This window comes from Xyrauchen texanus, chromosome 13 (genome assembly GCF_025860055.1).
Source record: "Xyrauchen texanus isolate HMW12.3.18 chromosome 13, RBS_HiC_50CHRs, whole genome shotgun sequence".
Taxonomy (NCBI): Eukaryota; Metazoa; Chordata; class Actinopteri; order Cypriniformes; family Catostomidae; genus Xyrauchen; species Xyrauchen texanus.
In genome coordinates this window covers 9,955,559-9,983,472 of record NC_068288.1, presented here as the reverse complement: position 1 = coordinate 9,983,472, position 27,914 = coordinate 9,955,559, and the positions used below count along the sequence as shown (strand labels likewise).

The window sequence follows — 27,914 nt, the reverse complement described above, 5'->3', positions numbered from 1 at the left end:
TTATTTTTTAAAAAGGGACAAAATCCATCTTTACTTCAATGTTTATTTAGAAAACATTTTCATCAAAACAATCTATTTGACAAAAGATTGGTTGTAATAAAGAAAATGTACAAATAAAACAAATATATTGTTTGAAACTGAAATGTTCTCGTACCGGCACATTAGGATAACCTCTATAGTATCGCATTAAGCATCTGTCACACACTGATGTCAGTGACGTGTGCAAATCACAACATCATAACTCAGAGGCCTCACCATTTTGTTGGTGTCAAATAATGTTTTTTCTTTTTTCGTTATGCAATAATTGTTCTGCATCTCATTCACTTCTTCTTATCTAATTTAAGACACTGCAGAAATTACATTACATTACTTTAATGAGTTATATTATCACTTCTGAATCTGTAATTGTCCTCCTTTACTGACTAATTTACTTTTCTTTCTTTTTTGCATTAGAAGGCTTTTGCCAACTCTTCTCTTAATGTGAATATTATAACAGTCAAGCCAGGCCAGCCAGCTCGCCTCACCTTGGCTTCTTGATTCTTTCCAGAAGTGCATTGAGGAAGAGGCAAACTATACATTTAACACAATGTACCTAATTTTAATGATTATACTTTTTGTAAGCTTAGTTTCTCTCTGACAGACATCATGCATCTTTGATATATACATAAGGCACCGCACTACTGAGCTAACAAACAAAACAAGCAAGTGCACATGTAAATGATAAAATATAACACTTCTTAAACACATCCTTGGCTTTTTGTCTTACATCAACAACACAGATACAATCCCATAATACATAAAGACACTTACATGGTAATGTAAGGCACATCATCCTTCATTTTAAGATTAGTCCTCTCTACAAAATCCACAGATTTTATAAATGCTATATATATTTATATAGCATTTCAATGCTCTATAATACCATGTTGTTTGGCAATTGGAATGTAGGGGGCGCCACAAATCATATCTTATTAAAAAGGTTCCTAATATTACCAATGCTCTAATGGGACCAGCACAGATTACTTTTGCATTATTTATTTATTTTAACGTTTTCAATTACAGCACCATCAAATTAAAATACAATATGCTTCTATGATGACTGCACCTTTAATCCAAGGGTATGTCTGCATTGATTTATAATTATAGATTGGTTTTCAGACAAAAAACAAAATGTTGTCCAACACAGAAAATTGCTGAAAAATATAAAGTAAAACTCTGCTGTAGTATTTCTCTATATCTCACCACTTGATATCAAAGCAAACAAACAATTGTTTTCATCAATCTCTAAAGCAAAAAAAAATAAAAAAAATAATTAGCACAAAGTGGCTATTACATGACGACAATTTTGTCCATTATAGAACACCCTTTGCTGTTTTTTTATGCATCTTTAATAGATCAATGGACTATTCTGGCAGAACATTATGAGTACATATAGTACAGACAGCACCAGAGAAAATTGGTACTGGTAGATAATTGGGAAAGGGAAGGTTTGTCAACCCCTGAATAAACAATCAATTTCTTTCACCTAGGAATAGGAGGCAGGGGAGGTGCACCTCTCTCTTTCTTTCCAGAACCTGAAACAGACAGACAGACAGAGAGAGAGAGAGAGAGAGCACACACACACACACACACATTATTCCAAATATTCAGTGGCATGTGGAAGAGACTGCTGTAGGTAAATTTAGTCACGCACAACAACAGTCAGTGTTAAGATCAGAAAACACGGCCCTGATTGGTTACCTCGGCTTTCGTTCTTGGCTAGTTTGCTAGGATAGGTCTTCTGACAGGGGATGTAGGGTTCTGGAGGTGGAAGATCTGATAAAGGTCGGAATGTGAAGCGAGATTCCCACTCATCTTGGATAAATATACAAACAAAAACAAATGCATACACAACTGTTACAATCAATCTGCTACATGATCTATACTGGAGTAAGACTGATATATCGGTTTTATCAGAGTGTTGAGAGGTGCAAATCTTGACGGCGATTCTTAGAAGAAAATAACATTTTCCGTGCAGAGTACGAGAGAGAGTTTATCGGCACACTGAAAATGAAGTCCAAAACAGAGCAATTTCTTTTTTGATCTGTCAAATACAATCAATATATCAGCCACACTGCAGAAAAAACACAATCAGAAATTAAAGGGGGACTATAAAACATACAGGGTGCAAAACATACACACCCCCTCACACACACAAAAATGAACTGGTGAAACTATAACACCGAGAATATTTTGAAATTTGTCAAATAAATCCAATAAATCAGCCACAATGCTGAACATACACATACTAAGAAATGAAGGGGTGAGACAATAACACACCCAAAATGCAGAACAAAAACACACAGAAAAAAATGGTGAGACTAAAACAGCCAGGAAGCAGGACACACAACATTACACACACACACAACATTACACACACACACACAAACATAAAGTTGTGCAAATTGTCTCTCAAGAGACATTAAAACTAGAGTGGTGTGCAAAATATGCAAAATATAAATCTGCAAGGTACTACATGCCAGCATAACTTCACACTGCAACAGATGCATGAAAGCATACAGACGTTGTTTTACTGTTTTTTATAGTTTACTGTTTGTTCTCTTTTTTGCATTTATTGTAATTCCTTCCTTCCTGATAACCTCACTGACTAGAAAATATTAGAAAAATAAATGTTAACTATAGAAAGTTTTAAATTTCAAAATGTTATTCTGTTTTATACTCTTAATTTCATTTTTAAAATGTTGCAGTTAATCTATGCTAACTACAAAAACTGACACTTCAAATCAATTAAAACAATTCTAAACTTTGACAAATAATAGTTTGATAATGTCTAAATACATATCCAAATGTATAACTTGTGATACAATATAAGATTAGGTTACAACAAGCAATCAGACTACACATTAGATGGCTGCATAGAACACTACAGCCACCTACTGGCCATTATTGTCACAATTTTAAAGTCAAGTTATTTATAGATTAAAAAACGAAATTCGGTAAATTCTGAAGATCTTCAAAAAACATATGAAAGTGCTCTTGAAAGATGAAATAATAATCCAAAAAGAAAAAAGGAAAATCAAGGAACTCTTCCAGAGTAAGTTACTTTTGTGTGTTGTTTGTGTTATTGTTATAGCCATTGAAAAAGGCTTTTTAACCATATTTTTGATCTGGAAGTGTGCCTTGATTTTGCTTTTTTCTTCATGTTATTTATATTTGTTCACTAGACGGCAGCAATCTGCCTCCAATCTCTCACATTCTAAGATTTTCTTTATGTTTCATCTTATAGTGTAGGTTTCTACTGTACTAAAGTTGAATACATTTGCATATGCAAATTAATAGTAAAATATAGACATTTACATGTCAATAAGATCAAAATAGCATAAAATCCCAAAAGAAGTGCATCATTTAATTTTTATTACTTCAGGGAAGAAGAAATGGTATCATTATTAACATTAAAAAAAAAAAAAGTTACACCTTTACACTTTCCGGTCAAAAATGACCAGGAGGACCATAGGGTAGGGCTTATTTATGAAGACCATAGGAGGGTTAAACCCAGAGCATTCATTTTATACAAATTTTATATTGTCTCCAAAGGGGTAAAACTACACATATCACAAGGCCTCTTGGTAAATTGTTGTAGTTCAAACAATCATAAACTTTGTTTTTTTATTTTGTAACATCCAGCCAATCAATTATCAATGGTTGAATCAAACAAGTACTCTGTGCACATAATCACTCACACACATCCCCATACCTATATGATGTCCTTGATTGTGGTAACCATTGTCCATAGGTGGGGGAGAAGGATGTAGAGGTCCACAGTTGGGTCTGTCGGGTGGGAGGGGTGGTCTATTGCCACCACGGTGAGGCTCCATCCCTGGTCTGCTTGGCGGTGGGGGAGCTGGTGATGACCTTATGCTTCCTCCTCCTGGACGCCCTGAAGGAGGTGGAGGTGGAAGGGGACCTGAGCACACAAACAAACACACAGCCACAAATATAAATATACAAACAGTTGGATCATAGTTGACGGGTCACAACCCAGAAATGGTTCACAGGTCTATTCTGATATTGTAAACCATACAATCATACATAGTTAGCTAAATAAATAGGCTTATCAACTTATAAATGAGAGGTGAAAATCCTTCCCATATCTTTTGTTGTTGACGTCAAAGACAAACCTTATGGTATTTTCACTTTGTATAAGCCAGTGAAATTAGACAGATACCAACATGGACAGATTGCAAGACATGCCCTTATCTTTGAAAACCATAAACAAAACTATGCATGGTGAAAGAAGATACAGTGGAAAGTATTCAGACCCCCTTAAATTTTTCACTCTTTGTTATATTGCAGCCATTTGCTAAAATCATTTAAGTTCATTTTTTTCCTCATTATTGTACACACAGCACCCCATATTGACAGAAAAACAGAATTGCTGACATTTTTGCACATTTATTAAAAAAGAAAAACTGAAATATCACATGGTCCTAAGTATTCAGACCCTTTGCTGTGACACTCATATATTTAACTCAGGTGCTGTCCATTTCTTCTGATCATCCTTGAGATGGTTCTACACCTTCAATTGAGTCCAGCTGTGTTTGATTATACTGATTGGACTTGATTAGGAAAGCCACACACCTGTCTATATAAGACCTTACAGCTCACAGTGCATGTCAGAGTTTTTTGACGGGAGGCGAGTTGGTCGGTTCAAGGCACCGGACTGGAGACGAGAGATCGTTTGTTTGCCATCAAGATAAGTTTGTTAAACCGCCATAAAACACCAAAAAGGTATTTCGGATAGTTTTAGACGGCTGTTGTGCAGTCATGGAGGAAGATTCTGAAGAATCGATAATAGAGGATAGGGAAGGATTTACGGAGGTATTGGGAAAAAGCCAAAAGAAAAAAAATTCAAAACGTAAGAAATTCAAGGATCAAGAGGATAGCGAAGATATGACGGAACTAATGCAGGATAAAGTAAAAAAAAAGACAAAAGAAAATCAAGAAATTGTAAGAGAGCAAACTGTACAAAATGTTAAGGAGTCTGGATTCAAAGTTATGTTGACATTTGAAAAGAGTACAGGAATACATTTGCATCCAATAAGACTATCCAAGGCAATCGATAAAATCATTGGGTCAGTTGTTTTGGCTAAATGTTTGGGACTTGGGAGAGTTTTGATCATAGTGAAAGATATTGGGAAAAAAACAAACTTCTCAAGATTAAAGAAATGAATGGAGAAAAGGTCACAACCAAAGAGATTGGAGTAGAAAAGGTGGAAAAAGGGGTTATATATGGAATTCCAACATATATATCCACTGACTGAAATGTATGAGAATTTAAGAGGAGGTAAGGTTATTAATGTGAGAAGACTGTATAAAACAAAGGAAGGACAACGACAAGAAAGTTTAAGTGTCTTGTTGACATTTGAAGGAAAATGCCTGAAAAGGTTCAAATGGGATATATAAGTTACCCAGTAAGAGTGTATGTCCCAATGCCATTGAGATGTTTTAAATGTCAACTGAATAGGACATGTGGCTGCAGTGTGTCGGGGAAGGTAAGATGTGTAAAATGTGGAGGTGAGCATGAATATGATAAATGCACAGAGGTGAATGGATTAAAATGCTGCAACTGTGGAGGTGCTCACAGTGCAGCATATGGAGGATGTGAGGTACAAGTTAAAGCAAGAGAAGTACAAAAATACAAGTCTGAGCATAAAGTCACTTATGCGGAAGCAGTGAAGATCTGTAAAAGTAAGGAGGTCAGGAGGGAAGAGAAGAGGGATAATTTCAATCAAGACCCAAGGGACCTAAGAATGGAGAAAGCTAAAGAATCAGAACAACAGTGTGATATAAAAGATAGTACTTTAATAATGACTAAAGAGAACTTTCTAGCCTTTATTGTTAAGGTAATTAATGTCACTGCTATGTTGCCAAGCAGATCGGCCAAGATTAAAACAATTCTAGAAGCTGCATCAGAATTCCTAGGGATCTCTGGGATTTCAGTGAACGCAATTCATGAAATTCTAACTAGAGAAGCAGCAGTAGTAGTTTCACAGGTATCTGAGTAGTTAAATGGTGATTCATGTAATGCAATGGAACGCAAGGAGCCTTGTAGCAAATGGTCAAGAACTAAAAAAACTGTTTTGGATATGGATCATAAACCAAGTGTAATTTGTGTTCAAGAGTCTTGGCTTAAGCCAAATCTGCAATTTGTACTACCAGGATATAAGTCTGTTCGAAAGGATAGAGTTGGGAAACAAGGGGAGGGGTGGTAACATTTATAAAAGAAGGAACTATTTATAGGGAATTAAGTGAGGTCAAGGATATGGAATGTGTTGTGGTTGAAATATATTTTAGAGAAGAATCAGTTGTAATATATAATTTTTATAATCCATGTAAGAAGATTTCTATTAAGTTGTTTGATAAGATTAAGAAAGAGACAAAGGAATTATGGTGTGGTGATTTCAATGCTCATAATTGTCTATGGGGGAGCTCAAATATAGATTATAATGGGGAAGTAATAGAACAGCTCATGGATGACAGATCACTAGTATGTTTAAATACAGGAGAAGGTACTAGGTATAATGTAGCAGAAAATACGGTTTCAAGTATAGATCTAACACTAATATCAAATGGTATGGCTGACCTATGTGAATGGAAAGTAAATAGCGAGAACACAATTGGAAGTGATCATTTTCCAATTATTTGTAAAATAAATATTGATAATAATCCAGAATGTGTTCTACAAAAGAAATGGTTGTATGAGAAGGCAGATTGGAATTCTTTTAGTAAGCATTGTGAAGAAAATAAAGATTTAGTGGTAAAAGATTCAGTAGAAACATTTTGTGATTCAATTACAAATATAATAATGGAAGCTGCAACATTATATATACCTCAAAGAAGGACAGGTCAGAAAAACAAAAATATTCCATGGTGGAAGGAAGAGTGCAGTAATGCAATTAAAGAAAGAAATAAGGCATTTAAACATCTCAGGGAAAATATGAATATGAGTAATTTGTTGGAATATAAGAAAGCAAGAGCTAAAACAAGAAGAATAATTAAGAATGCTGAAGAAAGAAGGATGGAGAGAATTTTGTTCTACCATAGGAAAAGATACTCCTTTGGATAAAATATGGAATATGTTAAGGAATATGAGTGGGAAAGGAAGGAAGTCTACTCTAATACCAGTTTTAATTGAAGAAGGCAAAGTTGCAGTAATAGATATAGATAAAGCAAACATGTTAGGTAAGGTATTAGAAAGTGCACATAGAATAGATTTGGGAGAAGAATATGAGATAAGGAGAAAGGAAATTTTAGACAAAAATCCTGATATAATGAAGAAAAGAAATAGCAATAAAAGCTGTATGGATGTAGAGTTTTCACTTACAGAATTGAAAGTAGCTTTACATAAATGTGTAAATACTACTCCTGGGGTTGATAGAGTAAGCTATAATATGATAAAGCATCTGTCAGATAATATATTATTAAAGATTCTTGAGCTATATAATAAAATATGGATGGAAGGAATTATTCCAAAAATATGGAAGAAAGCTGTAGTAATTCCAATTTTAAAGCCAGGAAAAATCTCAGCTAACCCAGGAAGTTATCGTCCAATTGCTCTGACTTCAAATTTATGTAAATTAATGGAAAAGATTATAGTTCATAGACTAACATATGATCTAGAGAAAAAGGGTAAATTAAGTAAGTATCAATGTGGATTTAGAGGTAAAAGATCAACCATGGATGCATTAATCAAGGTCAGTAATGAAGTAGAGAAGACAATAGCTATGAAAGAGATTATGGCAGTAGTGTATTTTGATATAGAAAAAGCGTATGACACGGTGTGGAGAGAAGGGTTGTTAATTAAAGCTTCAAGGATAGGAATAGATGGGAATATGTATAATTGGTTATCTCAATTTCTGTTTGAAAGAACATTTGTAGTTCAAGTGGGAGGGTGTCAATCTTTAATTTATAAAGCAGAAAATGGTATTCCTCAAGGGAGTGTTGTAAGTCCAATTCTTTTTAATATCATGATTAATGATATTTTTGACAATTTAGGATATGGTGTGGGATGTGCACTGTATGCTGATGATGGGGCTATTTGGAAGAGAGGAAGAAATTTCAAACAAGTGATGTCAGGTATGCAAACAGCTATTAAAAAGGTGGAAGAATGGAGTATAGAATGGAGTTTTAAAATGTCAACTAGTAAATCATGTTATATGATATTCAGTAGAAAAAAAGATTTTAAGGATAATGAATTACTATTGTATGGGAAACCTTTAGAACAAGTTAAAACATTTAAATATTTAGGAATGTGGTTAGATGGGAGATACACTTGGAAAAAACATATTGAGGAAGTTGATAAAAAATGCAGGAGGATTTTAAATGTGATGAGGGCAATAGCTGGGAAAGAATGGGGAGCAGAAAGAGACTCAATGCTAACAATATATCAAGCCTTGATCAGATCTTCTATTGATTATGGATGCATAATTTATGGGGCAGCTTCAGAATCACTATTAAAAAGTCTAGATAGAATTCAATATAGAGCCCTTAGAATATGTTTAGGAGCAATTAAAACTACTCCAGTCAATGCATTATTAGTAGAAGTGAATGAAATGCCATTGAATTTAAGGAGAGAGAAACTGTCTTTGGTATTATGGACATCTTTAATGAGTTACACTGGAGGAAATATAGCTAAAGATGTTTTAAATAATTGTTGGGAATATTTAAGTAGAATTGAGAGAGGATATGGATGGAAGATAAATCAGTTAACAGAGAAATATCAGATTGCAAATATTGAGTGTAGTGTGTCACCTGTATGGGGAGAGGTTCGAACTGGATTATTCCTGAGGTTAAAATTGATTTAGGAATATTAGATAAGAAATGGGAATGGGAGGAAATGGGTATAATTAAGTCTCAAGTTAATAAGTACATAAAGGAAAGATTTTATGCAAGTATGAACATTTATACTGATGGATCTAAAGATCCAAGAACAGGGATTACAGGAATAGGAGTGTATATTCCAGAGTTCAGAATATCAATATCTAAACGATTAACTTCTAGATTGTCAATTTATGCTGTTGAAATGGTCGCTATTATAATAGGACTAACATGGGTAGAGGAGGTTAGGCCTGACAGAATAGTGATATGCTCTGATTCTGCTTCTGTCTTAACATCACTACTTACTAATTGTACTTCTAGAGAAGATTTGATGTGCGAAATATTTTCATTAATATGGCGAATACAAAGGAAAGGAGTAGAAGTTGGATTCTGTTGGGTGCCAGCGCATGTAGGAGTAGCTGGTAATGAGTATGCTGATGAGTTAGCAAAAAATGCTTTAAAAAGGGAAGAAATAGATTTTAATGTTCCATTAAGTAAAAGTGAAGTTAAATCTATTATTAAGGAAAATATTATTAAAGAGTGGCAGGAAAAGTGGAATACAGATATTAAGGGACGATACTTATATAATATTAAAAAAATGGTAGATACTAAGAAAAGCATAAATGGTAGAAATAGGAAAGAAGAGGTCATTATGACTAGGATGAGACTTGGTCATTCAAGATTGAATGCATCAGCTCTTTATAATTGGAGTTCATGAGTCAGGCTTATGTGAGAATTGTGGGGAGAAAGAGTCAGTGGAGCATGTGATATATGATTGTAAAAGGTATGAGGAGGAAAGGAAGGAATTGATATCATATTTAAATGAAAGAGGGAAGGTTAATAGGGATTTATCATATTTGTTAGGTTATGAGTTTAATAAGGATAGAGAAGGATATAGAATATTAATGAAATACATATATAATACTGGATTAAGTGAAAGGATTTAGTTTAGAATAAGGATGGTCTGTTTTGTCCCAGATTTTATAGTCCAGTTTGGAGGAGCTGAACACGTAGCGCCAAGCGGACTATGGGAGATGGAATGAGATGGAGCATCAAATAAATAAGGATGATTATGTGAGAAAGAATCAAAGGAAATAATAATAATAATAAGGAAAACCTGATTAAAAGAAATCATGACTGCATAACAGCAAAGGTAGGTGGCGATATGCACTAAGAATGCAACGCGCCAATAAACGAAAGAAGAAGAAGAAGAAGAAGTGCATGTCAGAGCAAGTGAGAATCATGAGGTCAAAGGAACTGCCTGAAGAGCTCAGAGACAGAATTGTGGCAAGGCACAGATCTGGCCAAGGTTACAAAAAAAACTTCTGCTGCCCTTAAGGTTCATAAGAGCACAGTGGCCTCCATAATCCTTAAATGGAAGACGTTTGGGACGACCAGAACCCTTCCTAGAGCTGGCCGTCCGGCCAAACTGAGCTATCGGGGGAGAAGAGCCTTGGTGAGAGAGGTAAAGAAGAACCCAAAGATCACTGTGGCTGAGCTCCAGAGATGCAGTCGGGAGATGGGAGAAAGTTGTAGTAAGTCAACCATCACTGCAGCCATCCACCAGTCGGGGGCTTTATGGCAGAGTGGCCCGACGGAGGCCTCTCCTCAGTGCAAGACACAAAAAACACCTGAATGACTCCAAGATGGTGATAAATAAGATTCTCTGGTCTGATGAGACCAAGATGGAACTTTTTGGCCTTAATTCTAAGCGGTATGTGTGGAGAAAACCAGGCACTGCTCATCACCTGTCCAATACAGTCTCAACAGTGAAGCATGGTGGTGGCAGCATCATGCTGTGGGGGTGTTTTTCAGCTGCAGGGACAGGACGACTGGTTGCAATCGAGGGAAAGATGAATGCGGCCAAGTACAGGGATATCCTGGACTGAAAACCTTCTCCAGAGTGCTCTGGACCTCAGACTGGGCGAAGGTTCACCTTCCAACAAGACAATGACCCTAAGCACACCGCTAAAATAACGAAGGAGTGGCTTCACAACAACTCCGTGACTGTTCTTGAATGGCCCAGCCAGAGCCCCGACTTAAACCCAATTGAGCATCTCTGGAGAGACCTGAAAATGGCTGTCCACCAACGTTTACCATCCAACCTGACAGAACTGGAGAGGATCTGCAAGGAGGAATGGCAGAGGATACCCAAATCCAGATGTGAAAAACTTGTTGCATCTTTCCCAAAAAGACTCATGGCTGTATTACATCAAAAGGGTGCTTCTACTAAATACTGAACAAAGGGTCTGAATACTTAGGACCATGTGATATTTCAGTTTTTCTTTTTTAATAAATGTGCAAAAATGTCAACAATTCTGTGTTTTTCTGTCAATATGGGGTGCTGTGTGTACAATAATGAGGACAAAAAATGAACTTAAATGATTTTAGCAAATGGCTGCAATATAACAAAGAGTGAAAAATGTAAGGGGGTCTGAATACTTTCCGTACCCACTGTACATTCCAGACTACATTAAATTTGGACAAAGGATAAGAGGATAAAAATTGTTTGTGCTGAGTGACCACAATGTGCATGGAACACAATAATACAATACAATTTTTTAGAGATATTAAGAAATAATTTACCATTTTCCTATTCAGCCTATGTGAAGTTTGTAATTTTGGACAAAGTACTAGTATCTTAGTTCCTCCTAAGGTTTCTTGATTCCTGCCATGGTTTCTTCCTTATATACTTATACATCTTGGGATGATTTTCTTTGCCACTGTTGCCTTTTGCTTTCTCACTGTGGGGTTTGTAAAGCCTCTTTGGAACAACATGTATTGTTTGAACAACTTGCAATGTAAAGCGCTTTACAAATAAATGTAATTCAAACTGAATATTGTGTTGGGTCGCCACTTGATGTCAACATAAATTCTGGGTCCTAAAACAAAACCAGTTGAGGACCACTGCAAATACTCTACCCTTACCTGTTCGCCCAGTTGCATTCCTGCCAAATGCAGGCGGTCTCTCAGAAGGTGGTGGAGGAAGGGGGCCGGATCTCCCAGGTGGAGGGGCAGGGGGATTCGAGCCCAGTGACAGGTTCCGTTCAGGAAGGCGTGGTACAAGCTCCTCGGTAGTAGACGGGTTTGGGCGTCCCGGTGGTAGCGGAGGTGCTGAGCTTGCAGGTGGCCGCAGTGAGGCAGGAGCAGGAGTTGGAGGAGGAGTTGGTTTACTACTTGTAGATGGAGGAGGTGGTGGGCTGTCCCGTGTGAGGAGCAAAGATGAACGGTTTCCAAGAGGAACAGGTGGAGGACGGTCATCAATTCGACCGGGGGCAGGGGGAGGAGGGGGTCGGCCGGCGTAGCTCACTGGGGGTGAAGGAATGGAAGGAGGACGACAAAATCCACCCGGAACAGGTGGAGGTGCAGGCTGTCGACCAATAGGGTTTGGAGGTGAAGGGTTTGTTGCGGAACTTGGCCGGGGTGTCCCCGGAAGTGAGGGTGGTCCTCTGCTCTGTGGGCCACTCTGAAAGGGTCGTGGGGCACTGGGAAGAGGGGGAGGTGGCCCACCAGGTGTTTCAGGCCGGGGTGGAGTCATCCGTGGCCGTGGAGGGTCAACGGATTCACTGCGTGGCATAGTAAAACGAGGGGCCGAGCCAGATCCTCCCCCAAAGGGCCGTGGACCTGAGCTACGAGCGCCAGGTGGAAGAACTGGAGGCCTGACACTAGCAGAGTCTGAAAGAATAGAGCGTTAATGTAATTATTTAGTGATTAGGAATGTCACAAAATATCAACATATCAATTATTGATCGCCATGTTATGTTCTCTATACATTTTAGAGGCATCTATATAGTGTATTAACATTGGCCAACATTTAAATTAGAAGCCTAATTTGTGTTCTTTCCAATTCATTGTCAGTTAGCCTTCTGTTTACTGTCATAGTGTTGGGAGACCACAAGGGGTAACATAACATTGTGGGTAGGCACAGGTATCACACAGGACGCACTGATGCGGTGTAGGTGGAAGTTGTGAATAAAATGACGTTGAGGAGTTTGCAGGTTAGTGTTTGAAACTGGTGTAACTGTACAAAAGAATTATTAGAAATGGCGACTCCGTGGCACTACAGAAATTTGAGCAGAGATAATAATAATTTCTAATTTGGGAACGCATCATGTCATCCGCCAGAAGCATCCGGTGTGCAACCCTTCAAGTTACCCTGTCACGCACACTTTACCAAAGTTGTATTTTACCAAAACTACTGTGCAACGAGTAGCCCTATTTTATCTGGAAAAATGCTGATGCAGATCGATAATCATTGGAAAATTTTCTGATTATTGATCAGTAATCTAAATGCACATTTAATTTTTATTTTTTTCACTTTTTAAAGGTCGTTTAATGGTTACACTCACATGGTCAGTGATTTCTTTTTTACCACAGAATGAATCAGGTTTAGGGCTGGAGCACTCAAACAATATACTTTTTTTGTTATGATAACTACAGTTATTCATGTATTTAAACTGTTCATTATAATGTTTTGATGTTAGATTTCATTTAGCATGTAAAATTCAAAATTAGAGTTTTACAATGGCCAATGTACAGTATAAAAAGAAAAAATGACAAAAGATTATATATACATATTGGTTATCAACCAATACATAAAATCTATCAGATTTCTATATTCTGCAGGTGCATTCCTAGTGAGTCTGAAGTTGAGTGTGCTTTAAAATACATGTGTGGGTTCTTACCATCTCTAGTGGAGCGCAGCTTTGGCATCCCCCCCTGGAAGAGCCCACCTAGACCAGCCGGGGATCCACCCCCAAAACCCCCCCCTCCTCCTCCTCCACCACCACCACCCCCCCCACCTCCAGACCCACCACCTCCTCCTCCACCACCACCTTTCGGTTCTGTCAAAACAAATACAGCAGTAAATATTACTGAATAAAAATGGATGTGTACAAGAGCCATGATTTGCAACCACCAAGGTAGAAAAGGCTAGACTAGAGGATAACCATGATATGCTCTTATTGCACTAAGCTCTTTAAATTATAGAAAAAACTGTTTTGAGTGACACATTTAATCATGTATTGTTTTGTGAACAAAGACGATGCTTTTGAAGAATGGGGCAGTGCTAACTATAGTTCACTTGACAGCAAACCAACATTTCACATGCAAAGAGGTCATAACCAATCGTAATTGAGTTCACTTACGCAGAAGTATTAAAATACATTTTTAAGAAATTATCAAATTTAAAATATTTTTATTCTCTCATCATTTACTCACCCATATGCCATCCCAGATGTGTATGACTTTCTTTCATCTACTGAACACTAACAAAGAATATCTCAGCTCAGTAGGCCTTCACAAAATGGGTACCAAATTTTTTTAAGCTCCAAAAAGCACAAAGGCAGCATAAAAGTAATCAATATGACTCCAGTGGTTAAATCCATATCCATATCTTCAGAAGTGATATAAGTGTGAGTGAGAAACAAATCCATATTTAATTCCTTTTTTACTTTTAATCTCCACTAGCACTTTCATATTCTTCTTCTTTTGTTTTTGTTGATTTGCATTCTTCGTGCATATCGCCACCTACTGGGCAGGGAGGAGAATTTATAGTAAAAAAAACTTAAATATAGATCGGTTTCTGACCCACATCTAACTTATCACTTCTGAAGATACAGATTTATCCACTGGCGTACGTTTACGTGGATTACTTTTGCATTACCTTTATGTGCTTTTTTGAGCCTTGAAATTCTGGTCACCATACACTTGCATTGAATGGACCTACTGAGCTGAAATATTCTTCTAAAAATCTTTGTTTGTGTTCTGCAGAAGATAGAAAGTCATCCACATCTGGAATTGCATGAGCGTGAATAAATGAGAATTTTCATTTTTGGGTAAACTATCCCATTAACAGTACAGTAACAAGTAATTCTAAGTGTCAAAGAGAAGGTGGGAAATGGTTCCATAAACATATTTTTTTCTTTCCTGCAAGAAAACTTGCTGACATTTTGAGTGATAAAAAAAATGTAATAAAGTTTAACTTAAAATACATATTTGTGTATATTTAGAATAAGACACAGATCTTACGATCAAGTATAGGGCACTGCGGTCATTAGTAACAGCTTTCTTCAGCTTTGCTCCTTTGCTGATGTCAGACAGCAGAGCGTTCCTGCCCTGTTGCTCTGACTTTTTCAAGGCCGGCTTCTCAGTGTTCGCCTGTGAGTGGATTCAAACCCAAACTGCATCAGTGCAAATAAGAAAACACTGATGCTACTTACCTTTAATATGTGTGAAAAGGTCATTTGTTTGTGTAATTATTTGTGGATGTACCTGAGAGAGGGTGGGCGGTGGGGGAGGTGGGGGAGGCACTGGCATTTTTTGTTTTTGGAATCACCACCTCTCAATGGGACCTGACAAACAGAAAGAAAAACACAAGTTTTTATATAAGCTCCAGAAAACATGAGTGGTGCTTGCCACCATGATGCAAGGGGGTGCTGGATGGTTGCCAGGGCGTTGCTGTGCAGTTTCTAGGGTGATCTTGGATCCCTCCTTCAATGTAAGTTGTAAGTTTACGTTTGTAAGGCAAAGTTTGTAATAAGTAATAGCATACGTAAGTCATAGCATACTTTTCCAAGTCAACTGATTTATGTTTGCATTACAAACAGTGGAGGACAAGTTTGAAGAAGAAGAAAAAAAGAAAAAACATAACCCTACGTATTAGTAAAACACTTAACAAAAACCCAACTGTGGCATAATTAGCAAGATGTGAAACACCACCACACTAAAAAAATAAAATAAAAAAAAAACCTGGCCAAATTCATAATCACTAAATCACTGTAGACTACACTCTAACCATGCCACATGACCTTCCAAACTGACTCATAGTGGTCTCACACAGCCGCAAAGTTTTTGCAATGGTTCAGTGGTGAGAGGTCTCTCTCTCTCTCTCTCTCATATTATATTATACTGTATATATCCTATAGTGTTATATTCAAGTAAATTTTTTGTGTTGTCAAAATGTGGGAAAGTCCATAAAAACAAAAAGGTGAATTCTGAGATGTAGAAAACATACTGATACCATACCGACACTACTTATGTAAGCACTCTCTCACAAACACATAACATGTTACTGTACACAAGCTTTTTGTTACAAAGCTGAATGAACTAATAAAGTAATACACTAAAGGAAATGTTTTTAACACCATATTCTATCACACCATTTCATAACACCCACAATTACATACTTTCTTCTTTCTCTCTCAATATGCAAGTTCTATGAAGGTCCCTCAGAGTTAACTTCTGGAAGAGAGCGTAAACAGGAAGAGCTCAAGCATCTGTACCGCTCACTTCTCATTCTCTCTATCATATACATACACTGGTGCCCAAAAGTTTCAAATAATGAACAGGTTTTGCTCTTATGGAAAGAAATTGGTACTTTTATTCACCAAAGTGGCATTCAACTGATCACAATGTATAGTCAGGACATTAATAATGTGAAAAAGTACAATTAAAATAAAAAAGAAATAAAAAGAAATCAGAACTTCTTAAACTACTTCAATGAGTTCTCATCAAAACATCCTCCTTGTGCATCAATGACAGATTTGCAGATCCTTGGCATTCTAGCAGTCAGTTTGTCCAGATACACAGGTGACATTTCACCCCACACTTCCTGTAGCACTCGACATAGATGTCTTGTTGGGCACTTCTCACACTAGCTGATCCCATAAAAGCTCAATGGGTTAAGATCCATAACACACTTTTCTTTTGTTTCAAACGTGGCTTGCACCCCTGAGTCTTCTCTTTACTGTTGTACATGAAACTGGTGTTGAGCATGTAGAATTCAATGAAGCTGTCAGCGGAGGACATGTGAGGTGTCTATTACTATACCTGACTATACATTTAATCAGCTCAATACCACTTTGGAAAAATATTTACATTATTCCAAACTCTTGGCCCCCAGTGTACATACATAAACAAAATCTAGACAAAGAAAAAGTGAATGATTTAAAAGATAAATCACTTGAAACCTGGGTAATAATTTAGCCCAATATAATAATAAAATATAAATATATTATGTATAAAGCCTATTTTTAATATGGACAAATAAGATTTTTTTTTTTTTACAACAGTATTTTCATGACAAAAACCCCCCTCCCCACCTCCACTAATAATGTGTTTAATAAATATGTATTGTTTAATAAAATATAATTAAACGTATTTAATGTTTTAAACATTATGTATTATTTAAATTATAAAGTATTTATACATAAACAGTGTTTATTGTCTTTAATATATTCTTCAATAAAAAACAATGTATTATTGAAATCCTTTTACTGTAATACTGCCACAAATGACTATTACAGTAATGACAATTTAATTGAGAACATCGGGAATCACAAAAAAATGATTATATTAAAAATATAAGGAATAAGAACTTGGACCTTTTCTTTCAGCAAAATACAACTTCTTATTCTATTCTTTTTATTTCAGGGTCAAATGTGACCTGGACATGTTTTTGTGACACTAACCCTTAAAGAAAGAATGAAAAAGAGAACAAGCAGATACACACAGAGAGATGAATGGTGACACTCACAGTTTACAAGCTCTTTATACCATCTGTTCTTTCATCCCTTCAAGATGTCTCAAGTTTAACAGCACGAGTAACAGACAGCCACAACACACTATTACGTTTCTCTCCCCTACTCTCTTTCACTTCCTCTTTATTTCTCTCTCTCTCTCTCTCTCTCTCGCTCTCTCTCTCGCTCTCTCTCTCGCTCGTTTCCCTCTCATAATTGTATTAAATTCTGAGCTGAGGTAAGCGGACATCCCGTCAGCATGGCAAATGCTCTGCTCACTAATGCAAATGCAGTGGGAAGTGAAATTCATGATACTGTGGAAAGTACCATTGTTACGGATTACACACTGTCAGGAATTCAGTACAATCTCAATCAAGCAGAAATGTAATTTAAAGGTGATGTAATTTTTTCTCTATATTAAAAGCCATTTGTTGGTTAATGCCCCCTAAAATTAAAAGCACTGTAGCTCTGAGGAGCTATCAAATCATTGCTTGCATTGATTGGTTGAGCAGCCCAACACAGCAACACTGGCTCAACCACTGGTGTGAGTTTGTGTCTGTTTTCCGACCAATAGCAGACAGGAGGAGTGTTCAGGAAACCTGTTTGAAAACAGTCGTTATGTTGGCTTGACAAACATAATGGCTCTCAAATTTCAAGGCTTTAACACTTTTTTAAACTTTCAGGCAAGGCTTTTTCAGGTGAACATCAAACTTTCTTTGTCTAGTAATTCTTGCGAATCATTTTGATGTAATTCTAGTAACATAGAAATTACGCACTTCACATTTAAGCCATATGAGAAATCCAGATTAGGGCAAAGAGTGAAGATGACAGGAAGAGAGAAAGAAACAAGAAGAAAGGGTGAGAGGAGAGGGAGCATGGAGTGGAGGGGAGGACTAAAGAGGATTCTGCACAGTAAAAGTTCTTGGACAGGGACTTTATTTACATTCCAGTGTCTTTAGCGAGCACAGTGGAGATAGACTATGTAAAATGCAATGCTGGCAATTCAACCTGATACAGCTGCACTGTTCAAATGCTGCTCAACAGACAACAGTCTGAAATGTCATCATGCCAGGCACTTTGGCTGGACATTATGTTCTTTTCGGAACTTCTTCCAGGTCTGTGTTTTAGTGTGGCAGTGTCTTATACAAGGCCATAATGCATTTCACCTTTGTAGCAGTTAAACCCTATGGCCCAATTTGCATAATATATCTGTCCCAAACAGTATAAAAGATTAGAGCCATTACATACTAAATCAGAGCAACAGTGTTTCCCTAGGATTTATTTTTCCACCATTTTTATTAAACATAAATACAAATAGATAAAATACACCGATTTAACAGAACATAGGGCTGCACGATAATGACAAAAATGGTAATTTTGATTATTTTCCTTGATATTGTAATCAAGATTATTAATTTCAATTAATTGAAAAAAAAAATTGGGCTAAATTACAATCCGTAACTTTTCTGTATGCTATACTGCCAAAAACAAGCTAAGAACTTTAATTATTGCTATGTCATGTCATTATATTATAATGGGATAATTCTAATAATTAAGTTTAGTTGCACCATTATTGATAGGCTTATGTACTCATCATGTCTGCGATTGGTTACAATGCTCAACCACTGACATTTTTATTTTATTTTAAACTTATTTTATTAAACAGGAGTAAATCTAAATCGAATGCTGAAATTAACACTGTTCATGATTAGTTCATTTTAGCAGCCATACATTTAATCTTCATTCTTTTTATTAATTGTGCAGCAACAAAAGAACATAACAGCAAAAGATACATTAAGTTTTCTCTCCCAAAAGTTGATGAGACCATTTATAAATATGAGCCTTTTATATTTATTATCCTGTTTATTTCCTAATATCAAACATCACTAAAACAGAATGTATATTACACAGGGGGGAAACTTTGTGCAGGATTAGTCCACAAGTCTTGGTGGTCTAGACTTTAAAACCGAGACTTTTCAATGCCATATAGGCCAAGCACTGAAGACCTTGGGTCCGCATTATTGATTTTACTATGAAAGTATAACATTTTTGTCATAATATCACTTCTAATGTTACTACTGTAAAATTGTGATAAATTTTAGCAAGGATGAAGGTGTGCCATTTAAAAATACATTTATTTTGCTTCTTTGGTGCTCAATGCTGTTTAGCATGTCAGTGCGGTCTACTGTTTGAAAGGTTAGACTTTCTCCAAAACGCTTCTCACTAATGGATCAGTTTTTTGGTCTGCGCCATGATATTGAGGGAAACCCACACTCCAGCAAGTGGTTCAGTGATGGTACGTGCCAAACTCAAGCGAAAACCAGGCTTCAATTGCACCATGAAAATACAGCAGATATACACTCACCTAAAGGGATTATTAGGAACACCATACTAATACTGTGTTTGACCCCCTTTCGCCTTCAGAACTGCCTTAATTCTACATGGCATTGATTCAACAAGGTGCTGAAAGCATTCTTTAGAAATGTTGGCCCATATTGATAGGATAGCATCTTGCAGTTGATGGAGATTTGTGGGATGCACATCCAGGGCACGAAGTTCCCGTTCCACCACATCCCAAAGATGCTCTATTGGGTTGAGATCTGGTGACTGTGGGGGCCATTTTAGTACAGTGAACTCATTGTCATGTTCAAGAAACCAATTTGAAATGATTCGAGCTTTGTGACATGGTGCATTATCCTGCTGGAAGTAGCCATCAGAGGATGGGTACATGGTGGCCATAAAGGGATGGACATGGTCAGAAACAATGCTCAGGTAGGCCGTGGCATTTAAGCGATGCCCAATTGGCACTAAGGGGCCTAAAGTGTGCCAAGAAAACATCCCCACACCATTACACCACCAGCCTGCACAGTGGTAACAAGGCATGATGGATCCATGTTCTCATTCTGTTTATGCCAAATTCTGACTCTACCATCTGAATGTCTCAACAGAAATCGAGACTCATCAGACCAGGCAACATTTTTCTAGTCTTCAACTGTCCAATTTTGGTGAGCTCTTGCAAATTGTAGCCTCTTTTTCCTATTTGTAGTGGAGATGAGTGGTACCCGGTGGGGTCTTCTGCTGTTGTAGCCCATCCGCCTCAAGGTTGTGCGTGTTGTGGCTTCACAAATGCTTTGCTGCATACCTCGGTTGTAGCAGTGGTTATTTCAGGCAAAGTTGCTCTTCTATCAGCTTGAATCAGTCGGCCCATTCTCCTCTGACCTCTAGCATCAACAAGGCATTTTAGCCCACAGGACTGCCGCATACTGGATGTTTTTCCTTTTCACACCATTCTTTGTAAACCCTAGAAATGGTTGTGCGTGAAAATCCCAGTAACTGAGCAGATTGTGAAATACTCAGACCGGCCAGTCTGGCTCCAACAACCATGCCACGCTCAAAATTGCTTAAATCACCTTTCTTTCCCATTCTGACATTCAGTTTGGAGTTCAGGAGATTGTCTTGACCAGGACCACACCCCTAAATGCATTGAAGCAACTGCCATGTGATTGGTTGATTAGATAATTGCATTAATGAGAAATTGAACAGGTGTTCCTAATAATCCTTTAGGTGAGTGTAGATGGAAGGATATTTAGCGTGTGTAAAGTGCCGAACTGGATATTATCATAAAAAGTTCCCCTTGCACTTGGGTGGCCGTCGAAAAATGTTCAATGCAGGGACAACCATGGCAGTGCTCTTTCCATGCGGTCCGCAAACCTCTCCGACCAGATCTAGCAATACTTATGCTCCGTCAAGAATATTAAAGAACCATGTGAAATAGCAGCAGTGGCGCTCATAATTCAGCAGTGGCAAGGAATCCTTGCAATTTGCCTCAAACTCATTAAATTGACTGAGCCAATAGTTTTATGTCTGGTCCAGTTGTATCACTCAAACCAAGGAGATCTAGAATACCTGGAGAGAGGTATCCGTTTGCATTCCTTCTCATAACTGAATATAAAAAGGAACAATTTTGATTTCATGTTGACTTCAAAGGTTAAAGCTGAAGTGTGTAATTTCTGTGCCACTAGAGTTACAAGTTGGAATTACTCAGATTTCTGGGTTTGCAACATGGAAGTACTAGTGGTGATTGGGAGACCACAGCAAATATTATTTTTGTGTTCCCATTTGCTCCTACAACTAAAGAAAAATTCCACTATTACTTTTTTAAATGCGTCATCACAGTCTGTGGAAAGGGTCCATATTGCCGTGTCAGGCTGGACTTGCAGCTCTAACAAACAGTGAAATGTTTTAATAGTGTCACAGTGAACAGAGCACATCTGTGAAATCAACCTTATTTATAGTTGACTCTGCATTTTAAGTATTTAAAACGCATCAGCTTTAAACTGAATACACCAAACTCTCATCGTGTTAATTCAAGTAAAAACTTGAGATGGGTGGAGTCCTTCAAAGAGCCCACAAATTTGCTACATCATACATGCAGAATCATACAGGAAGGGGCCACCCACAGAGCACCATGTGTTGTAAAGCAGAATTTCTATCATTTGCTCTTTGCAATGCTTGCTGTCTGCAAAAAGTGGCTTAGAAATGCTTAACTAGCATAACGTGAGCATGTTCAAGCCAAAAACATGTATTGTATTATCCACTTCCGTTCTGACACTCATCATTGTTGACACCTCTGGCTACATGCAAGCTTGAATTGAATGGGTGCACTCTGACCCCAGCTTAGCTAGGATATGTGAAAACTAATAAATTTCACTGTATATATGCAAAAAACTTTGTGAGCAAAATAAAGGTTTCTATTTGATTCTGATCTCAATGATTCATCACATGATTTCTGCATCACACACGTTGCTTGAATAGATGACTGAGGCAAACAATAGAGAAGTAGAAGTCATATCAGTACTTCTCTCAAAGAGAGGAAGTTAATGTAGAGAGAACTCTATTTGTGCGGTTTTTGAAACCTAAAATGGCTTACTTCTACTTCAGTCCTCACTACAAACTACATGCCTACTGTCAGCAGTGCACAGTGATTGTAATCCAATCACAGTTGTATAACAGTGTCAAATTTCACACTTGCTGTAAGCCACATGAAAACAAAAATCACAGGACAAGATGGGGTTGAAATCAGCAGTCAGGGGAGTTAAAAATGGCATATCATACTACTATTACTATTTTTGACATATCTATATAAGGTAATGCTTAATAGTAGTATTATTAGGAGAATCATTCCGAAGTCTGAGGCATAGTCTAATACAATTCTTTAAAGGAGTAGTTCACCTAAAATTCTCTCATCATATACACAGACTTCCTCAGACTTATGCCATCCCAGTTGTGTATGACTTTCTTTTTTTCTGCTAAACAAAAACAAAGATTTTTAGAAGAATATTTCAGCTTTGTGGGTCCTCACAATGCAAGTGAATGGTGACCAGAAAAACCAGCTCCAAAAAGCACATAAAGGCCATATAAAAGTAATCAAAACAACTCCAGTGATGAAATCAATGTCTTAAGACTATGATACATGATAAGTGAGGGTGAGAAACAGATCAATATTGAAGTCCTTTTTTATTATAATTTTCCACATTCACTTCCACATTTTTCATCTTTTGTTTATGGTGATTCACATTTTCCTTGCATATCATCACCTACTGGGCAGGGTACCTATCAGATCGCTTCTGAAGATGTGGATTAAACCACTGGAGTGTAATGGTTACATTTATGCTGCCTTTATGCACTTTTTGGAAGTGCCTAAAACTTTTGCACTTTTGCTGTATTTTAAGGCCAACCTTCAAACTCAGTGCCTCTTTGCTTGACAATCAAAAGATCAATCAAAAAAATCAAAAGAAATCAGCCAAGACCTCAGAAAACAAATTGTGGACATCCACAAGTCTTGGTTCATCCTTGGGAGCCATTTCCAAATGACTGAAGGTACCAGGGGTGTACCCCAGAAGGCAGGTTATGCAACATACCTAGGTATGTTTACGGATAAGTTAACGTATAACCTCAGCTTTCGGTTCCAAAAACGGAGGTAACTTTCAGGGTATGTTAGTAGCCATATCAACTTACTCTCTGAACATAACCTACTCCGTAATAGGTAATTTTCCAGAGTTAGTTTATTTCAGGTAGATGTTAGTGCATTTTAGAGGCTGTCAGCGCATACGTGCCCTTTTAATAGTGGCACAGTGGGCGAGAAAGTTTAGATTACACACAATATTATAGTTTTTAAGTCAGTATTACGGTAAACTGCAATCTTTACCTCACAAATCTTCTTTACTCTGGCATTTCCAGTCTCACACTGCAGATTTGCATTCAAAAGTAAACAAACTGTGCACATTGTGCTTTAACTTTTAATGGGAAGGTTTTAATACTGTAATATTTTTAATGCAGTACACACTGAAAAGTCCCCCACACTCTTCACTGTGAAGACAGGGCTTTATGTTTTTATATTTAACCCTTCTAATAAAAAATTATAGCACCCACATTCTATTTACAGTTCCTTCAGTCAGTGAATATGAATGTTATTTATAAAATGACATTCCATATGTAGGTAATGTCTGCCAATTAAAAGCTTAAGCAAACTCGTGGATACAGTGATCTGCTGAGAATGCCTTTCTAAGTACACCATAAATGTGCACAAACTCAGAAAGGCATTCTCAGCAGATCACTGTATCCACGAGTCACCATGGAAACAGACGTGCAAAGAAGAAGAACGGCGCGCCATATTTCAGCGAAGCTGAACTTTAAGTTTTAATGACTGCAAACGAGCATTATTTTATACTCAACCAAGAGTTTGAAACTCAAAGTACACCATAAATGTGCACAAACTCTGAGTTTCAAACTCTTGGTTGAGTGAACTAACCCTGTGCAGGTGTTCTGGATCCAACATACCCAGAGAAAGAAAGAAATGGGTTAATCAACCGAGAGTTCAGTGTATATGTTACGGTAAGTTAACCCTGCTTTCTGAAATACAGCCCAACTGTACAAACAATAGTACGCAAGAATAAACACCATGGGACCACACAGCCATCATACCGCTCAGGAAGGAGACACATTCTCTCTCCCAGAGATTAAAGTAGTTTGGTGATAAACGTGCAAATCAATTCCAGAACAACAGCAAAGGACTTTGTGAAGATGCTGGAGGAAACAGGTAGACAAGTATCTATATCCACAGTAATACAAGTCCAATATCAACATAACCTGAAAGGCTACACAGCAAGGAAGAAGCCACTGCTCCAAAACTGGCATAAAAAAGCCAGACTACAGTTTGCAAGTGCACATGGGGACAAAGATATTACATTCTGGATAAATGTCCTCTGGTGTAATGAAACAAAAATTGTACAGTTAGGCCATAATGAGCATTGTTATGTTTGGAGGTAAAATGGTGAGGCTTGCAAGCCATAGAATATGGCAGTTGTGGGTGTGCTTTGCTGCAGGAGGTACTGGTGCATTTCACAAATAGATGGCATTATGAGGAAGGAAAATGATGTGCATATATTGAAGCAACATCTCAAGACCTCAGCCATGAAGTTAAAGCTCAGTCACAAATGGGTCTTTCAAATGGACAACGACCACAAGCATACCTCCAACATTGTGGGAAAATGGCTTAAGGACAACAAAGTCAAGGTGTGGCCATTGACCTCATTCCGATATAATATGTGGGCAGAACCGAAAAAGCCTGTGTGAGCAAGGATGCTTACAAACCTGATTCCATCACACCAGTTCTGTCTGGAGGAATGGGCCAAAATTCCAGAAACTTATTGTGAGAAGCTTGTGGAAGGCTACCCAAAAAGTTTGACCCAAGTTATATTAACTTTTAGTTAAAATACTAAAAAAAGTGTATGTAAACGTCTGACCCACTGGGAATGTGATGAAAGAAATAAAAGCTCAAATAAATCACTCTCTCCACTATTATTCTGACATTTCACATTCTTAAAATAAAGCAGTGACCCTAACTGACCTAAGACAGGGAATGTTTTCTACGATTAAATGTCAGGAATTGTGAAAAACCGAGTTTAAATGTATTTGGCTAAGGTGTATGTAAACTTCTGACTTCAACTGTACATCTGGGATGGCATGAGGGTAAGTAAACGAGGAGGTAATTTTCATTTTTGGGTGAACTAAGAAAGCCTCACGGGTTGTCAGCTTTAAGTATATTTTTATAGCAGTAATCTTTTAGACTCACTGACATTTACTCCGAAGTGTGCCTTTTATGTTTTACAATGCATTCCACATGAGTAAACACTCAGACCCACACAATACAAAACAAGACGCTTTTATGAAACCTATATAAGGAAGTGAATTTGCAAAATAATGAATAATAATCTGTTTTGAATCATTAGTAAAATTGACAGCACAGAAGTACCATAGCCTTTCGTTCCCATAAATAAGGAAGTAGAAAAAAGGAGAAAAGGAAGGAAAAAAAGCATATGACTTGCTTTGGATCAGACTGTGGAGAACCCATGGCCTTTCAAATTAGAACCACATGCTCCAACAGCAACAAACAGTCTTTAGAATTGGACCCTCTGCTACAATATATCACAATGTGCAGATGTTTAGTAGGATTTGATTGCCAGACAAAAACAATTCCATTTTTGCTTCCCTAAAAATACAGAGAAAAAAGATTTAACTCGTTTACCCTGCCACATACACACGCACAAACTGGCAGCACAGGAAGTGGGGGAGAACTTTCTTCCCCTAAAAGTTGGCGGTGCTCGCGCTTTTGTGGATAAAAAATAAGTTGGCTATTAAGCAATTACACTTTATCCGAACATTAACAAACTAAGCGAATACTTTCAAGTTTTGGAGAGTAAATAAAACACGGGGGCATCAAATTAGTTCCTTAAGTTGCAAGTTTTTATAAGTAACAAGCCCACGCTAACACTCACCGGCGTTGTGCGTCTTTTCCCCCGCGTCCTGCAGAGCTGCTCATGGACCAAATGCAGCAACAATCATCATCATCATCTTGAAGCATCTACACAAACACAGAGGAACACAAGCTTTGGGCCACTCCTTCGTAGCAGAAAACACACACACACACAAAACTCCCCACTGTTTCCGCCCGCGCGCGCTGCGCTCACTTACAGTCCCATCATCGCATTTACTGGGGGGAAAACTTTCGAAGCGAATTCACATTGCATGGGGAAATTCAGTAAATCCCCCCAGTATCACATCTCTTTAAATGAGTGAAGCTGAGCGCGAGACGCGAGATCTCCTAATTCGTTCTTTACCCAAGTTTTCATTCATCCACTCTTCGTTCCCTTTATACGGGAAATTCGTCTGTTATGCACCGTTTCCAGATGCGCGAGACCGCCTCGAGCTGCGCTGTCAAAACAGCGTGTTTGTGTGTGAGACAGAAAAGCTGAGCTCGGAATAAATGTGTGGTAACATTATCTAGATTGAATTCAAACATTTCGTATTGCTTATCAGAAAAAAAGCATGAAAATGCATAGAATTATATAAAAATAATAATGCAATTGACAAAAACAATGATGATAATATTCATATTACAGTAATACAACAAAAACACTATGATAAGAGGAATATCGTATGCATTACAAGATAAATGTTCTATTTTTCAATCAAGCCTGCATGATTAGCCTTTTTGTTTTTAATGATTTGTTAAAAGGGGGGATTGTGTGTGTGTGTTTTGTTTTTTTTTTTTTACCCTCCACTCTTGTTGATTTGGTTGACTTTATTTATATCATATGTACATATTGCTGAATTATATAAAACACGTTATATGTTATATTATGTTTTGTTATATTTATGACTATGCATCTGGGTATATCTGTGTATGTGTAAAGTGGATATAGTTCTTTCCAAGTAATTTGTTAAAGAAGTAGTTCACCCAAAAATGAAAATTCTCTCAACAGTATACTCACCCTCATGCCATCCCAGAAATGTATGACTTGCTTTCTTTTGCAGAACACTAATGAAGATTTTAGGAGAATATTTCAGCTCTGTAGGTCCATACAATGCAAGTGAATGGTGACCAGAACAGATAGGTTCCATAAAGCACATAAATGCAGCATAAAAGTAATCCAGATGACACCAGTGGTTAAATCCATGTATTCAGAACTGATATGATAGATGTGTGTGAGAAACAGATCAATATTTAAGCCCTTTCTTCTATAAATCTACACTTTCTCTGTCACAGTCAGCCACCTACTGGTTGGGGCTGTTCAAATGATGAGATTTATAGTAAAAAAGGACTTAAATAATGTTTGTTTCTTAACAATCTGTTGCTCACATATAACTATCATATCGCTTCTGAATACATGGATTTAACCACTGGTGTCGTCTGGATTACTTTATGCTAATCACCATTGGATCACCATTCACTTGCTTTGTATCTATTTAGGACCTACAGAGCTGAAATATTCTTCTAAAAATCTTCATGAGTGTTCTGCAAAAGAAATAAAGTCATACACATCTGGGATGGCATGAGGGTGAGTAAATGTTGGAAGAATTTTCATTCTGTGAACTATCCCTTTAAAGGAAGCACACACAAAAAACACCAGCATGATTAATCATAAAAGCCTCCAGAAAAGAAAGAAACTTTAACAA

General features: G+C 37.3%; 1 protein-coding gene across 1 annotated transcript; it reads right to left on the bottom strand.

Annotated features, from left to right (window-relative positions):
* Positions 1-29: 29 nt before the first annotated feature.
* On the bottom strand, positions 30-26,564 carry LOC127653531 (WAS/WASL-interacting protein family member 1-like). The gene is given in 10 exon segments (XM_052140226.1): positions 30-1,574; positions 1,741-1,854; positions 3,755-3,964; positions 11,806-12,552; positions 13,563-13,721; positions 14,908-14,922; positions 14,925-15,036; positions 15,151-15,230; positions 26,234-26,319; positions 26,430-26,564. Coding segments are annotated over 8 exon segments (1,455 nt in total). The 5' UTR covers positions 15,196-15,230; positions 26,234-26,319; positions 26,430-26,564; the 3' UTR covers positions 30-1,521.
* Positions 26,565-27,914: the final 1,350 nt, after the last annotated feature.